Source organism: Etheostoma spectabile, chromosome 8 (genome assembly GCF_008692095.1).
Source record: "Etheostoma spectabile isolate EspeVRDwgs_2016 chromosome 8, UIUC_Espe_1.0, whole genome shotgun sequence".
Taxonomy (NCBI): domain Eukaryota; kingdom Metazoa; phylum Chordata; class Actinopteri; order Perciformes; family Percidae; genus Etheostoma; species Etheostoma spectabile.
The window spans coordinates 15,714,252-15,728,653 of record NC_045740.1 but is presented as its reverse complement, the minus strand read 5'-3'; the positions used below and the strand labels follow the sequence as shown (position 1 = coordinate 15,728,653).

The window sequence follows — 14,402 nt, the reverse complement described above, 5'->3', positions numbered from 1 at the left end:
TTATTCTTTCCATGTTATGTTTTGCTTGAGCTGGTGTTGTCCAGACTCTAATGAGATGCCTCCCTCCTTTTGTTAAAACAATACGCTGTCTTTTCCACAAACAAGCTCATGAAAACAGAGCAGCGTCATCCCTGTGTATAGTTCATCATGTCATGACATAATACAGTTTCCCATAAAATATCACAATAAATGAACTCATTAACAGTACCAGCTTTATAGCTACATAGTGGTGAAGTCCATAAAAATGTTTGTTTGCCAAAAAGACAGCGTTGCCATGCATTATGTCGTTTATCACCTGCAGATGCTTCTTGTTTACATATGTTACAGTACTGTTGAAGGTGTACCATGTGCTCTGCTCAGTCAAACAGGATAAATGATGTCTCTGATTTTCAACCATGTCTGAATCTTTCAGTGCCAACAAGGAGGAAGTTCCTGACAACGAGCAAGAAAAGGGCACAGAGAAGGAAATGACGGAGCGAGTCCACGAGGAAGCAGAAATTGTACGATTGACCGCCTCTTGTCATCTTTACATTCAAACGCTGTAACGACTGCCTTCAAATATTAAATCATTAGTATGTTATGTTGTAGGAGGTCCAGGAAGGCAGCGACCACGAGGAAGGGGAAGAGGAAGATGAGGAGGAGGAAGAGGAGATGGATGTGGAGGACAGCTCAGATGATTCTGACTCGGAGTCAGATGAAAAAGGTATGAGGGGTGGAGTGTCTGGTCCCTCACACTCTTTCTTTTTAAGAAGCTGCTGATTCTCCACAAGGGGGAGCTGTTCAATCACTCTCCAACCAGCAACATGTACAGTACAACTGTGATTAAAGCTGACCACTTGTGATAGTTTCACCCAAGATGCAGCAATGACTGTTGCTGTCATATTTACTCTCAATGTTTGAACACATACTCAGTATCTTATCTTATATACAATAGACTACAAAATGAAGACTAATGATACAGAATTATTGTACTTCAAGTACAACCTTTAAGTCTTCTTCCAGCTACCATACATCTCTGCTTGTGTGTATTGGATGTCAGGCACCAGCACAGTGACAGTAGTTAAGATGGTGTACAACTCAAAAAAACTTGTTGAGGAAGAAGAGCAACATAATCCCGACGTAATAAGCGAAAGTACAGCAGTTTCATTTTGTAAACATGAATGAAATTGTTCCGCACTGAGGCAAGCAACGAAGGGATAAAGGGCCGGTGGATGAATCTAAATAATCAAAATAATGTATTCCATAAATGTTGAGTGGAGGCTGTTTTGCTCACTGAGAATTGTTACTTGTTTTCTTGCAACAGGGCGCACTTCAAATGGTTACATTTAAAGGAATATTGTGTAGGATTTAATGATATATTGGGAGAAATGGAGTAAAATATTCATAATTATGTTTTAATTAGTGTCTAATCGCATGAAACTAAGATCGTTTTTTTGTTAGTTTAGAATTAGCTCTCCGTATCCACATATGTAAGAGTCCTCTTCCACAGAGTACACTGTGCACCGTGATGTTTCTACAGTAGCCCAGAAGGGACAAACCAAACACTTGCTCTAGAGAGGGCCTTTTTGAGTTTTTATGTTACCTGAAGGCCACCACAGGTTCTACTACATGCTTGGAAAGGCAGGGGTGAAGAAAGGAGTATTCAGTTGTTTGCAACCTCAGCCTCATTACTATATGCAACTAAATCCTACACACTGCTCCTTTAATCGGCAGAAAACATTATCAACTCATGTTGATAGCATACATTGGATAGTTGAGGTAAAAGAAAAAGGTTATTTTTAAGTACCGGTAATATAATTTCCAAAGGGACATGTACTGTAAAAGAACCTAAAACAAAAAGTACTGGAGATTTGTGACTTTAACACCACTGTGGACGTGTGTCCAACAGAGAACTTCCAGGCCGATCTGGCCAACATCACCTGCGAGATCGCCATCAAGCAGAAGCTGATCGACGAGCTGGAGAATAGCCAGCGGCGGCTGCACACGCTCAAACAGCAGTACGAACAGAAGCTGATGATGCTGCAGTGCAAGATCAGAGACACCCAGCTGGAGAGGGACCGTGTTCTCCAAAACATGAGTAAGACTAAGACGCCAGAAGGGGGAGTTATGTATTGCTCACTGGGAAGAGAATTGTACTAATACCCTATACATTTATTCACTCATGCTCCGTTTGGACAAAAACATCCACCCAAATGTGGGTTTGGTTTTTAATGTTGGTGCCTTTTCAACTATCAACTTATTTTAGTCTTAAAGCATACTGTATTTAAGTTTTAGCACGTCCTACTTGTGTTTAGAAGAATTTATATCTTACCTTTGTGTTCAGTTCTTTAGTAAAAAAAAAAAACACTGCAGAAAGCTTGAGACTTTATGTACTTCAGAGAATCCTTTAAAGGAAATGCTCTCCGCCAGCAGCCAGATGGTGACAGTTTATATTTATCAGCACTAATGGATCAAAGCATTGTCTCACTAAAAGCATGGAGGAGTTTTTAGCTTGTCTAAATTAAAAAAAGCACACAATAGTGACTTTTTGACAACTGGGGATAAAGGTTTTTGACTGTTTAACCCATTACAGAGAATATGTTTGTACCTGCAACGCACTGTGGGTGCGACATAAAAAAAACTTCCAAATAAAAGGGATTGTGTTATCTACAATCCAATTTTTAGCTTCATAGCATTTTTAGCTTTATGTCATTCCGTCTCTTTAAAAAAGAGCAGATTCCCATGACTTTTGTGTTGCATACTTTCAGATACGGTAGAAACTGGCACAGACGACAAGTCTCGCAAGATCAAGGCTGAATATGAGAAGAAGTTGAGCGTCATGAACAAAGAGCTTCAGAAGCTCCAGTCGGCTCAGAAGGAGCATGCCCGCCTGCTGAAGAACCAATCACAGTACGAGAAACAGCTGAAGAAGCTTCAGATGGACGTGGCGGAAATGAAGAAGACTAAGGTGTGAATGATTGTCCTCTTTAAGTGTGATCGTAATAACACTACTGTAACGCTTCCGGTGAAAATTTGAGGTCTCTCTAACTGCGGTTTTCTCTTGATAGAATTTTTTTTGTAGAGTTAAGTGTGTTTGTAATACTATAAAGGTGCTACTATTGGGATTAAAATAAAAGTCAAGCTAATCTTGATATAAGTCAAGTTTGGGCAGCATCAGAAACGTGCATCATTTTAGCTTTATTGTCACATCTCTTCTGTCGTGTCTTTTAACTATCTTTCCTGTAAATTTAAATTTGACTGTCTCGATTTGAGCGTCTACCTGATGGGAGCAGTTTGTATTCTGAACAGGACATGGGTAAGGGTCCACGATATGATTTTCCTAGCCTGTTTACCTTTTTTAGTCTTCTCAAAAGAGCATTTAGAGGGAAGCTTCCCCACCAACGTCACTTCCAAGTATTGACTTACTTTCACTATACTTGTGTGAACATAATATGAATCTTTCGTCTTTTTTTGATTCGATTGTTCCAGGTTCGTCTCATGAAGCAGATGAAGGAGCAGCAGGAGAAGAACAGGATGAACGAGTCTCGCAGAAACCGAGAAATTGCTTCGTTAAAGAAAGACCAGCGCAAGCAAGAGGTTTTCCCTCTACATCCTTTTTTGCTTTAGTTTGCTGTAATCACAACTTAATTTAACCTTAGTCATGGGTTTCAGTACCATTGTTTAACTCTCAATACTGTATTTGTGTTATAGCACCAGCTAAAATTACTGGAGGCTCAGAAAAGGCAGCAGGAGCTTATTCTGAGGAGAAAGACGGAGGAGGTGAGTAGCAGCAGACCTGGGTTGGATTTTTACATAGTGTTTGCAGAAATTCTTGCTGATACATTATAGATGCAGAAATGCATGCGGTATGCTTTTAGTGTTCACCTGTCATGTTTCTGTTTGCCATGCATGTGTCAGGTGACAGCTCTCCGGAGGCAGGCAAGGCCTACCTCAGGTAAGGTCATCAGGAAAGTCAATGTCCCAGAATCAGTGCAGGACTCCACCCACAGACCTCCATCTGGACGCTTGTACTCCTCCGGCAACGCTGCTCCCAATGGCACTCGGTGAGTCTGTGTATGTGCACGTCAACGTTTCCAGCGATGCTACTAAAAATAGATGCTTTTATCAAACCAAATCGGGCCAGGTTTTATCTTCGCAACATTGAAACTCTGTACACGGAAGTGTTCATAAATAAGACACCTGCACCATCATAAATCACCCTGGAATGAAAAATCCTTTAAACATGTAACATTAATCTCTCTTTTCACATTTTGACATTATTATGTTGGATTCTAATACATAATTCTGCATCAGGAATCTGCATCTGAAACTTATTTATGAATTACGTAGATCATCCCTGAATGTTAAATGTGTTAAAGTGTTAAATCCATCACTGACTGAGGCTGTGTGTGCAGGTATACCTACAGGCGCACAGTCGGTATTTACTCCACCAGAATCGCACGTAATAAATGGCAGTCCCTGGAGCGGCGGATCACTGACGTCATCATGCAAAGGATGACCATCTCCAACATGGAGGCCGACATGAACCGCCTCCTCAAGGTAAAGCTACAGTAATGTGGTGTTCTTTGACTAAATTTTCCGCTGAATTAAATTTATATATTAAAAATAATTGAGAAGTGTCTGGCTGATATCTGTGAGACGGCGAACATGTTAATGCTGTTTAGTCAGTGAGAACTGAGGGGTTGTTCTATGGTTTGTTTTGGGGTAAATTATGTCAATCCTGACTTCAGAAGAGGCTTTAACTACTGCTACATCATCTGGTTTTTGCACAATGAAAAAAAGACCTTTGCTTGTTTCCTCCCCTGTATTTCTGCAACATTAACCATGTTACACATTTAGAAATGACTTGATAGACTGAAATCTGTTATAATTTCTGAAGTCAACAAAGTGTTTTTGTGTTCGTAGCAACGAGAGGAGCTGACCAAGCGTAAAGAGAAGGTCATCCGGAAGAGGGAGCGGCTGGACAGGGAGGGCCCAGAGGCCGAGAAGGCAGCGATTCCCCTTAACGAGGAAGTGGATGCGTTGACGGCCAACATTGACTACATCAATGACAGCATCGCAGACTGTCAGGCCAACATCATGCAGATGGAGGAAACCAAAGTAAGAACTTTGGGAATAGATGGATTCAGTAAAATAGAGGAGAACATGAATTAGCTTTATCTCATTACCAACTACTTTTGAGCTTGTTTATGTGATGGAAAATATTCTTTGCCTTAGAGAGTTTCAGAGAATTTAGCTATTTTTGTGTTTTTTTCCCAGGAGGAAGGCGACACAGTGGACATTTCTGCTGTGATTGGTTCCTGTACCTTAACAGAAGCTCGTTTTCTGTTGGATCACTTTATGTCCATGGCTATCAACAAGGTACCAGCCCCCCCACAATCACGTTGATACACCACAGTATGTGCTTATTGTGGCTTTTCAACAAACGTGAATACGATCAAGGATCAAATCTGTGAGATTTACATCAAGATAATGTCATTTAACATACACATGAATGGATTAGTGAAGGAGCCAAACAGACAAAATAACTTCAAAGAGACACAAAACCACAAAAAAGATACATAATGACTTAGAAAGTAAAGTGGCTTTTTTGTAACATTTTTATTCCAGTAAAATTTCAGAGAAATGCAGATTGAAATGACTATGCATGCTATGTACTTACACATGCAACTATATTACCATATAGCAGAGATTTGGGTGTAAATTTGAGATGAACAGGAAAGAATACCATCAATATTGTATAATGTCTGCGGTCTGACCTCTTCAGGGTCTCCAGGCAGCCCAGAGGGAGTCTCAGGTGAAGGTGATGGAGGGCCGGCTGAAGCAGACGGAGATCACCAGCGCCACACAGAATCAGCTGCTCTTTCACATGCTGAAGGAGAAGGCCGAGTTCAACCCCGAGCTGGATGCCCTGCTGGGGAATGCGCTGCAAGGTAATGACAGGATTTGTTCGGGTTGAGATTGAAGTAAAGATGAGTACCAAAAACCCGGACCAGACCCCTGGTTTAACCCAGCACACCCCCTGGAAGTCTCGTTAATACAATGTCAAGGAAAACTCAGATTCAGATTTTACTCTGGGACGACAATTTTGTTTCTCTCCCACAACACTTCTGTTAAAAACTGTAAATGTACCATTTCCAGGTGTGAGTTACAAAGGATTTGGCCTTTCAGGAAGTGTACTGGGTTACTGGTCAGGTGCATGATTGGGTTCAAATGACATGCTCTCGCCTGTTGCCTTCTGCTGAATAAAAGCTGGCCTAATTATTGTCCAACTGGCACATAATCCGACTGTTACACATTCCTGAAAGTGTTCTAGATTACAGTTTTTTACTGATTTTTTACTACAACATTTCTACAACTTTCTGTGTTGTAAATGCAAAAGTATGTTTGCCAGCCTCTCTTCAGTAGGATGCTCTGTTTACAGTAGCTGCACTTTATTTGGTTTTTTAGAATTTCGGGGGACAGTGTTTTTGATTTGTGCATTGCCTTTTTTCTGTTCCCCCAAATTTTCCTTTTTTGTTGTTGTTTTATGTTTGTACAGAACTAGGTAACGTCACGGCTGGTAAGTGAAACCACATTAGACTCTTATCTGTGTTATGAATGCATGGTTCCTTCCCTTTGCATTTTGAAAACTAACTAAACATAACATGGAACAGGTGCATGAGGTGCAGTGCAACCAAGGCTTCCCTCATCTGTCTGCTGACTTCTCCTTCCCTTCCCCTCGTCTGGATACACTCTACCTCGTCCTCCTAGCTCACCATGTGCTACAGCCTCCATGCTTTAGCATCCTGCTAACAAAAGACCCTTCTACAGGAACCATGCAACATGGATATTTTAGCTTTGTCGGACCCTGTAGGTCAGCGGACCCCATCAGGAGCAACGCACTAATGACTCCTCCACCTTGTTGTCTCATATACACATCTCTCTTTTAACCCTCCCCGCCCGGCTGCTCTCTGACCTCTGACCCTTTCCCATCCAGTGAGGACCAAGTATCTGTTAGTCAATAAAACAGCATGGCCCCGCGCAGACATCGCCCTCATTTGCTTCCCTTGTTCATCTTTTCTTCATCCATTTTGAGCTCTGTAAAAAAATTAAAATTAATGAAGTAAAGAAAATTGCATCACCCTTCGGTGAAAGTGAGCAAAAGGATACGTAACCTGGGCGTAGGAGAAGTGTACTTGCTAAGAACCATTTTAGAAAGTCATAAGCAGTCATCTTAGAGTTTTTTTTATCAACTCTTAATATTATTCACTGATCTCATTTGGCAGAAAATGGGGATGATAGCAGCAGTGATGAGTCAGCCCAGAGCCCTTCTGCAGAGGGAACGTAAGTTTAAGTACTTTAATTGTGTAATATGTTTTAAAAAAGGAAATTTTGTTTTTTATAATATTCTTTTGGTTATGTCTATGTTGTATTTAATGTTATGTTATGTGGGGTTAATGTATGTATGTATGTATGTATGTATGTATGTATATCTTGGTCATGTAAATGTTTACATTATTTTATTTTGTTTAACTTTTAAGTAATGTTATCATACCTTGATGTTAATGTTATGTTACATTTCTATTTTGTGTTGTGTTATACTGTATTTGTTAAAAAAATGTTTGTTATGTTTGTTTTATACAATCATATTTAATGTTACAATGTATCTTTTCTGTTATGTACTTTTGTTAATGACATGTAAAACTCATGTATCCCCTTTAGCAACTTGACGTCAGATCTCATGAAACTTTGTGGAGAGACCAAAACAAGAAATAAGGTATTCCAATGTGTCTATGGCGTATTCTCCGCAAACACCAGTATTTCCAAAAGTACTTCTTTTCTTAATTTCTTTCTTATCTGTGCTCCTCAGGCTCGTAGGAGGACCACCACTCAGATGGAGTTGCTGTACGCAAACAGTGACTCCGCCCATGACGCACCCACCGCAGACTTCTCCAGTCCGATGCTCCCGTTAGCTGAAACACCGGATGGGGGAGGAGACATGGAGACGTCAGGCTCATCAGTCAGGGACTACACAGCTCTCTCTCCCGGCTTTTCCTCTAAAATGGGCAGCATGTAAGTCCAGGCGCGGCACTCTCTTGCTACCACAATAATAATTACTACTTCCTTCCTTCCTGCATGTTTGATGTTGCTGCTCCATCCTCTGCTTAAGTTCATTTTGTTTCACATTATTCATGAGCATCCTTACATCAAACGGCCATAACTTCCTCCAACTGATGAGTGCTTTGAAGTAAAAGCATGTAAAGAGGAGACAATATTAACATTTGTATTAAATTTGTATGGCTTATTTATTACATTCCCTGCAAAAACTGGCTTTCTTAATCCTTAATGCAGCTCAGTTACACACTGAAAGCAAAAATACTAACCAGACTGCTTTACCTGGCGTGTGAAATGCCACACTTCAAACCTTGGTGCACATTGACTTGTATGTATATTATAAAAAAAAAAAAGACTAACTGACTTGGCTGACTGTGATCCAACAGCAAATAAAGTAATAGAACTATATTTTAGCTTAGCACAAAACTGACAGTGTCCTCAGTAGTTAAACATGAAGAACCACCACTGTTTTGGGACTTTAAACATCAGGTAACGTGTTTCTGTGTGTACTGCATGCAAATCTCTTCATCGTTGCTGTTATTTAATGATCGTTTCACATCCTTCTGTTGTTTTATCATTATTTTTTGTACACTGTCTTTTTGTGTTGTCTGTGGATAACTTTATGAAACTGAAACGATCAGTTCTGGATCCAGAACTTCGTCAGGGATGGAAAAGCCATCGCCAGAGCCTTCCCCGTTTTCTCGCAGGAAGACGTATAACAAGGCACAAGCAGCGGCTGACAGGGCAAAGGTCAAGGAGATTAAACAGTAAGAGTTTGTTGCTGCCGAAAAAAGCAAAAATAACTTCAACTCTACTAATTTTTCTTATCTCGGTTTCCTGATTTGAAGAAGCATGTGGTCTCCACTAAATCAAAAAAGCTCTACGCCTGGTGCGATTTCCTTTAACTTGCCAAGTTCTTTGCTGAATTTGAAGTCATAATGTTCCTACCTAACTTGGACGTCTCTTTATTGAGTCGTTTTGACTTAAATTCAGCGTTCAACTTGCTAATCAACCCCTCTGCTGCTGATCTACTTGTGATACACATTTTTATTTATTGAGGAAATCTCTATCCTTTCCCTTTCTTTGTTTTATCACTAGATATTTGTGAGTGAGACTGAAATGAAAGAATGTGCCGAGTAAATTGCTCTGACAAATTTGTCGTTGCATCTGCTGACAAATGATAATGTGTTGACAACTTTCATGTAAATTAAAACGTTTCCTGTCTTAAATAACACTGAAAGAGCAAGATTACTTTTATAAAATAGTAACTGAATTGTATTTCCATGTTAATGAGACTATTGAGAACATTTTACTTAAGTTTAATAGTTACTTAAGTTTCATTATTTTTACTTAAGTTGTATTATTTTTTAGGCATTTCTTGGCACATTTACCTCTGTGCTTTACGCATATCGGCTGTTTTCCAACTTGAAGCAACATTTTCGTAACATTCCTTCTGCACTCTGACACGCATGGTCAGTGGTCGATACGCTGACCGCACTGAACATTGCTGCATTCATGTCAAATGACACTATGCAGTCTCAGATTTCCAGGGGTTACCAACACTACTCAGATTGTCTGGTTGTGCATTCAAAGGTCTCCGTCACAGTGTAGAGTGATTTATTAGGTGGCATACAGCAGACAAAATACAACCGTTTCATGACATGGCGTTTTGTGATTGAGGAGGATAAGCTTTTTATTTCCTTTTTGTTTGGAGGTTTACCTTTAGTTGATAGACTGATTGTTTTTTAGATTTATTGTAGAGATAGACAAGAATTTTGAAGAAAGAGAAGAAATATAACACTCAACAAGAGCTTCTGACCCGAACTGAACCAGGGACGCTGTAATTACACAGTATATATGGCTACAAGGACTCACCAGAGGAACCGTTTTGCTACAACATAGCATTTGCTCCCCACCTTGGCTAGATGTGACATTTTTTTAAGGATAAGAATCTAAGTACTTTATTCATTTTTCATCCATCCGACCATTTTATTTTCTGGTGCATTACGACTTCCGTTTGATTTAAGCTGCTGATAGATGTTTTTTTATATAAGGTGCATTATGCTTGTGTTAAATTTGTCTTGGTATTATTTTTATACCAATAATTGTGTCCAGAAGCCTTCAAAAGAAATGCTGAAGCTTGACAGTATTGGAATAAGGTCAAGGGTCTGAGGTTTTTTGATGTAATTTTGGGCTGTATAGCTGAAGACTTGAATTTGCCTTCATGCTGAAACTGAAACTAGGCTATGAAATCTCTGGGATGTGTTAGGCTTTTAAATAAAAAAACAAGAAGACATTTTGAAAAGACTGCTGTGAAATGTACTAAGGGATGTTTTCTGTGGAGCTCCACTGAGGCAGGATCTATCACATTGAACCGGAAACATCAGTAAGGTCTTCTCTAGGGCTTCAGAGGAGTCTGAACACGCTAGACGTCTTCCTGTCCTGGTGGTTGCTCCCATATGACGTGAATGCTGCATATGCCAAATCTCCATGTAGTCCTCCCACACTGCTGCAAATAGTGTGTAAACAGCTTAGAACACACTTTTATTATGCTGCAGCTTAATTGGCAGCCCTACTGTCTTCCTCCACAGCCCAGTCATCAGGAACCAGAAGAGCAACCTGCCTCGTCCTCGCTCTGCTACCGCTTGTCCCAGTAACCACGTTGCTGCGTTTAGCCGTATGACAGGGTATCTGGGGCGTACTGCAAACGCCCTACAGGATAAGTAAGAACTAGAGGACATGAGCAAAATTGAAACAAGCCTGCAACAGAGACACATTAGAGTTTGGAAAAGATGCTGAAAATGAGTAGGAACATTGCACTCCAAAATCTCTCAATTTTGTTAAATTCCTGCCTTATTTTCCCAACTTACTGTATCACATAATACATAGGCTCACTCTAGAATTGGCTCTTCTTAAAGTTAAGTTGTACCCAACACAGAATGATTAGGCATGATTAAGGTTAAGGAACTTGATAAGTGGTTAGTGTTTAATTTAGTAGCTAATAAGGTCTCAGTTATATTGGATCCTCTTCTTCTCCAGGACGAATCGATGCCTCCACCTGTCCTCCAACCACATCCTGCGTTCTGTTTCCCCTCCTCTCACCAATCCACCCAAGTACAATGTTTTATCTTTTTTTTCCCCAGTGCCACAAGGTTTACTAAAATTTCACTTCTGGTGTACAGGGGGCTGCAGACTCACAGGGTGTGGATTTTTCTTATGAAAAACAAACATTTTATCAAGCTGATTTGTACAATTACACTATCAGATGCCAATTTGTCAACATGACCAGCCAATTAGTGATCCATGTGGATTTCGGTGATGCTTTAGAACTTGCGGTCCCTGATGATCCAACACTGCTGGTTTCAAATGATCATCCGTCTTTGTCTCATTGGGTGTTTTCTTTAAAATATATTATGGGCTGGAAAAGCTACTGATGGTGCAGAGGTATTATGGACACTAAGGGTGACTCTGTTCACAACTGTCTTATTATTCTTTGGACTGTTCTGTCACCTCTTTCTGTTTTTGATTCTCAGCATCGTCTAATCAGTCACGAGAGCTGCATGCTGTGCATGACTCGGGTTGTGTGGGTGTGATTTATATTGGAGCTGCACTCAGGTTATTAGACCGTGTTATGTCCATGTTGCACTTATTGATGAGTGTGTGTGTTTTTTCTCCAGGGGCGTCATTAACCCGGTGCCTCCCACTAAAAGCAGTCGGTCTGCGACGTTGCAGTGCGTCCATGTGGCAGAGGGACACAGCAAAGCTGTTCTCTGTGTCGACTGCACTGATGACCTTCTCTTCACCGGATCCAAAGGTTAATACCCACAATCCTCCCTCCCTCCTACTTTCCCTCACCTCTTCACTCTTTTTTACACTTTGACACGCTGTTATGTTTTTATATAACAGCAAATAAAACATGACAGGTATTAATTAAGATTGTCATATGCATAGTGTGTGGATAAATGAGGTGATGGGATGAAATTACATGGTTTATACAGTAAAACTCTTATTGTGAAGGACCTTTTTATGATGATGAATGGAGGTAAATAGATTGGCAATCAACTAGATGAAAGATTTAAATTATGTATCCCAATAGCTTCTTATTTTTTTTCTACCAGATAAAACCACTGCTCTTTGTAACTTTGGTTTTGTTATCATTGGGAACAGAGTTTTTGTTTTATACCTCGCTGCATTCTGTTGCTCCAGTTTTGGTATTCTCAGCCTCTTCCCTGCATTCTTAAACATGTAACGAATGAAGATGATTGACCGTGTGTATTTTTGCAGACCGGACCTGTAAGGTGTGGAATCTGGTGACGGGTCAGGAGATAATGTCCCTGGCTGGTCATCCCAACAACGTGGTGTCAGTCCGCTACAGCTCCAGTTTGGTCTTCACTGTCTCCACCTCCTACATAAAAGTCTGGGACATCCGGGACTCGGCCAAGTGCATCCGGATACTGACGTGAGTGTGGCGGTCTTGGTGGAGATCAGTGCTCTCCAAGTGCTCTTTTAGTACCATGAAGTTTTTTCAAAAGTAACATGTACAAAAAGATTAATTATCTTAAAAGAAGCCACTACCTAAATGTAAATTTACATATATCGGTATGCTTCAGCTCCACCTCCGTGTCTGGAATGTAAATCTGTAATGAGATTTTTCTTAAGTAACGGTTTCTTGACAAGATCACAAGTAAAACATTTGGACTAATGTCATGTAAATTTGAAAGTCGCACATACATCCATAATGTCTGGGTGAGTGTGGGAATGCCTCTGCAGATTCCTCCATGTGTCCTCCATGTGTCTCCAGGTCTTCTGGTCAGGTTACTGTTGGTGATGTCTGTGCGTCTAACACCAGCCGGACGGTCACCATCCCAGCAGGAGAGAACCAGATCAACCAGATCGCTCTCAACCCCAACGGGACGGTTCTGTACGCCGCCGCCGGGAACTCCGTCAGAGTCTGGGATCTTCGAAGGTAAACGGAGGGGCTGAATTTAAATACCTGACAGTGATACTGCACATGGCTCAACTGAATGTGTGTGTTTTTTAGCCACTCTAGCGATGTGGTTTTGGGATGGCAGTCTCTTTGATCTATAGTGAAAAGTTTTCATAACTGTTGGATGTATTTTCATGATTTTTTTTCCTTACATCATTCTTCAGAGAATGACTTTAAATGAGTTTGGTGATTTTTGTTATTAACGCCATCAACAGATCAAATTTTTTACTTGTCCAACTTTTTTGGTTCATGACAGGATGCCTTTCACACTATGATTAAAATCCTGTCAGGCTCCAATTTACTTTGATATCAATGCTCAGATGCTAAATATGGATTAAAAATTAGGAAACTATTTTCAACATTAATACCATTTACTTAATTTGAAATTCAAGGCTTGTTGACTATTAACATTGCCTTACTTTGTTAGATCAAAGAACATACTTCAACAGTAAGGATTTTTTTAAGTGAAATATCTACAAAGTCAATAAAAAACTGCATTTTTACTGGAAGAAAATGTCAATTAAAACAACCTTGTGTATATATAAAACCACAGTTGATCTTTGCATTCTTTCTGCATTCTGATGGGGCTTCAACATTTTCAGATGCATAACACACACCTTGAGTTAATTTACCGCCCAATTTCATTACGATTCAATGTGAAACCTGACAGGCATCCAATCCAAAGCTGTCATCCGTTATTTACAGCCAGCTAGAATACGTTTTGATGAATTGTTCCTCTTTGAAAGGAAAAACATTTTATAAACAGCAATCTGGATGATTGAAATAACTTCAATCAATATGCATTAAGATGAAATGCTCCAAACTCAATTCACAAACTTTGTTTACCCACTTGTATTTTTTAAACATGAGTGAATTATTTATGAAGTAAGAACAGTTTAGGCACCATAACCCGGTGTTTGAAACGTGGTATTTTATTTTTGATGTGATGATCCCCTCTCTGTCAGGTTTGCATCCACAGGGAAACTTACTGGTCACCTCGGCCCGGTTATGTGTCTGACTGTGGACCAGTCTGGAAACAACCAAGACCTGGTGATCACCGGGTCCAAGGACCACTATATCAAGGTGCACATGCTCTTAAAGGAGAATTCCGGTCAATTCCAACATGTACAGTGGCTTGCATATGTTTGCACACCCATGCTAAAGTTGATTAAAAAGGGGTATAAAAAAATAATTTGAATATTGATCTTAATGCCTTCATTAACTAAAAATTTGGAAAATCCAACCTTTTAAGAACACCAATTTTCTTTGTGAATGAATAATGTATTGTAAATAAATAAATAAATGTTCTTCCTTAAAA

The 14,402-nt window shown here is 40.0% G+C and overlaps 1 protein-coding gene and 1 long non-coding RNA gene across 7 annotated transcripts in view; one reads left to right on the top strand and one right to left on the bottom strand.

Moving 5' to 3' along the window:
- LOC116694536 (uncharacterized) overlaps positions 1-14,317 on the bottom strand; it is a 21,334-nt gene extending 7,017 nt beyond the window's left edge. Inside the window, exons 1-2 of the long non-coding RNA XR_004333202.1 lie at positions 14,308-14,317; positions 11,920-11,931 (exon numbers count right to left, since the gene is read on the bottom strand). This is a non-coding gene — a long non-coding RNA (uncharacterized LOC116694536). The remainder of the gene's footprint in view (positions 1-11,919; positions 11,932-14,307) is intronic.
- kif21a (kinesin family member 21A) overlaps positions 1-14,402 on the top strand; it is a 52,404-nt gene that overhangs the window by 34,382 nt on the left and 3,620 nt on the right. For 2 of the 6 annotated variants that reach the window (XM_032524271.1, XM_032524274.1), the window contains 21 exons: positions 413-500; positions 589-703; positions 1,889-2,077; positions 2,748-2,947; positions 3,469-3,576; positions 3,691-3,759; positions 3,898-4,043; positions 4,395-4,539; positions 4,906-5,100; positions 5,260-5,361; positions 5,768-5,933; positions 6,542-6,562; positions 7,269-7,326; positions 7,705-7,759; positions 7,853-8,055; positions 8,739-8,864; positions 11,137-11,211; positions 11,775-11,911; positions 12,382-12,556; positions 12,899-13,063; positions 14,050-14,167. In XM_032524271.1, coding sequence (XP_032380162.1) covers positions 413-500; positions 589-703; positions 1,889-2,077; positions 2,748-2,947; positions 3,469-3,576; positions 3,691-3,759; positions 3,898-4,043; positions 4,395-4,539; positions 4,906-5,100; positions 5,260-5,361; positions 5,768-5,933; positions 6,542-6,562; positions 7,269-7,326; positions 7,705-7,759; positions 7,853-8,055; positions 8,739-8,864; positions 11,137-11,211; positions 11,775-11,911; positions 12,382-12,556; positions 12,899-13,063; positions 14,050-14,167 — 2,656 coding nt within the window. The remainder of the gene's footprint in view (positions 1-412; positions 501-588; positions 704-1,888; positions 2,078-2,747; positions 2,948-3,468; positions 3,577-3,690; positions 3,760-3,897; positions 4,044-4,394; positions 4,540-4,905; positions 5,101-5,259; positions 5,362-5,767; positions 5,934-6,541; positions 6,563-7,268; positions 7,327-7,704; positions 7,760-7,852; positions 8,056-8,738; positions 8,865-11,136; positions 11,212-11,774; positions 11,912-12,381; positions 12,557-12,898; positions 13,064-14,049; positions 14,168-14,402) is intronic. The other 4 variants (XM_032524277.1, XM_032524276.1, XM_032524272.1 and 1 more) reach the window with 3 other exon arrangements.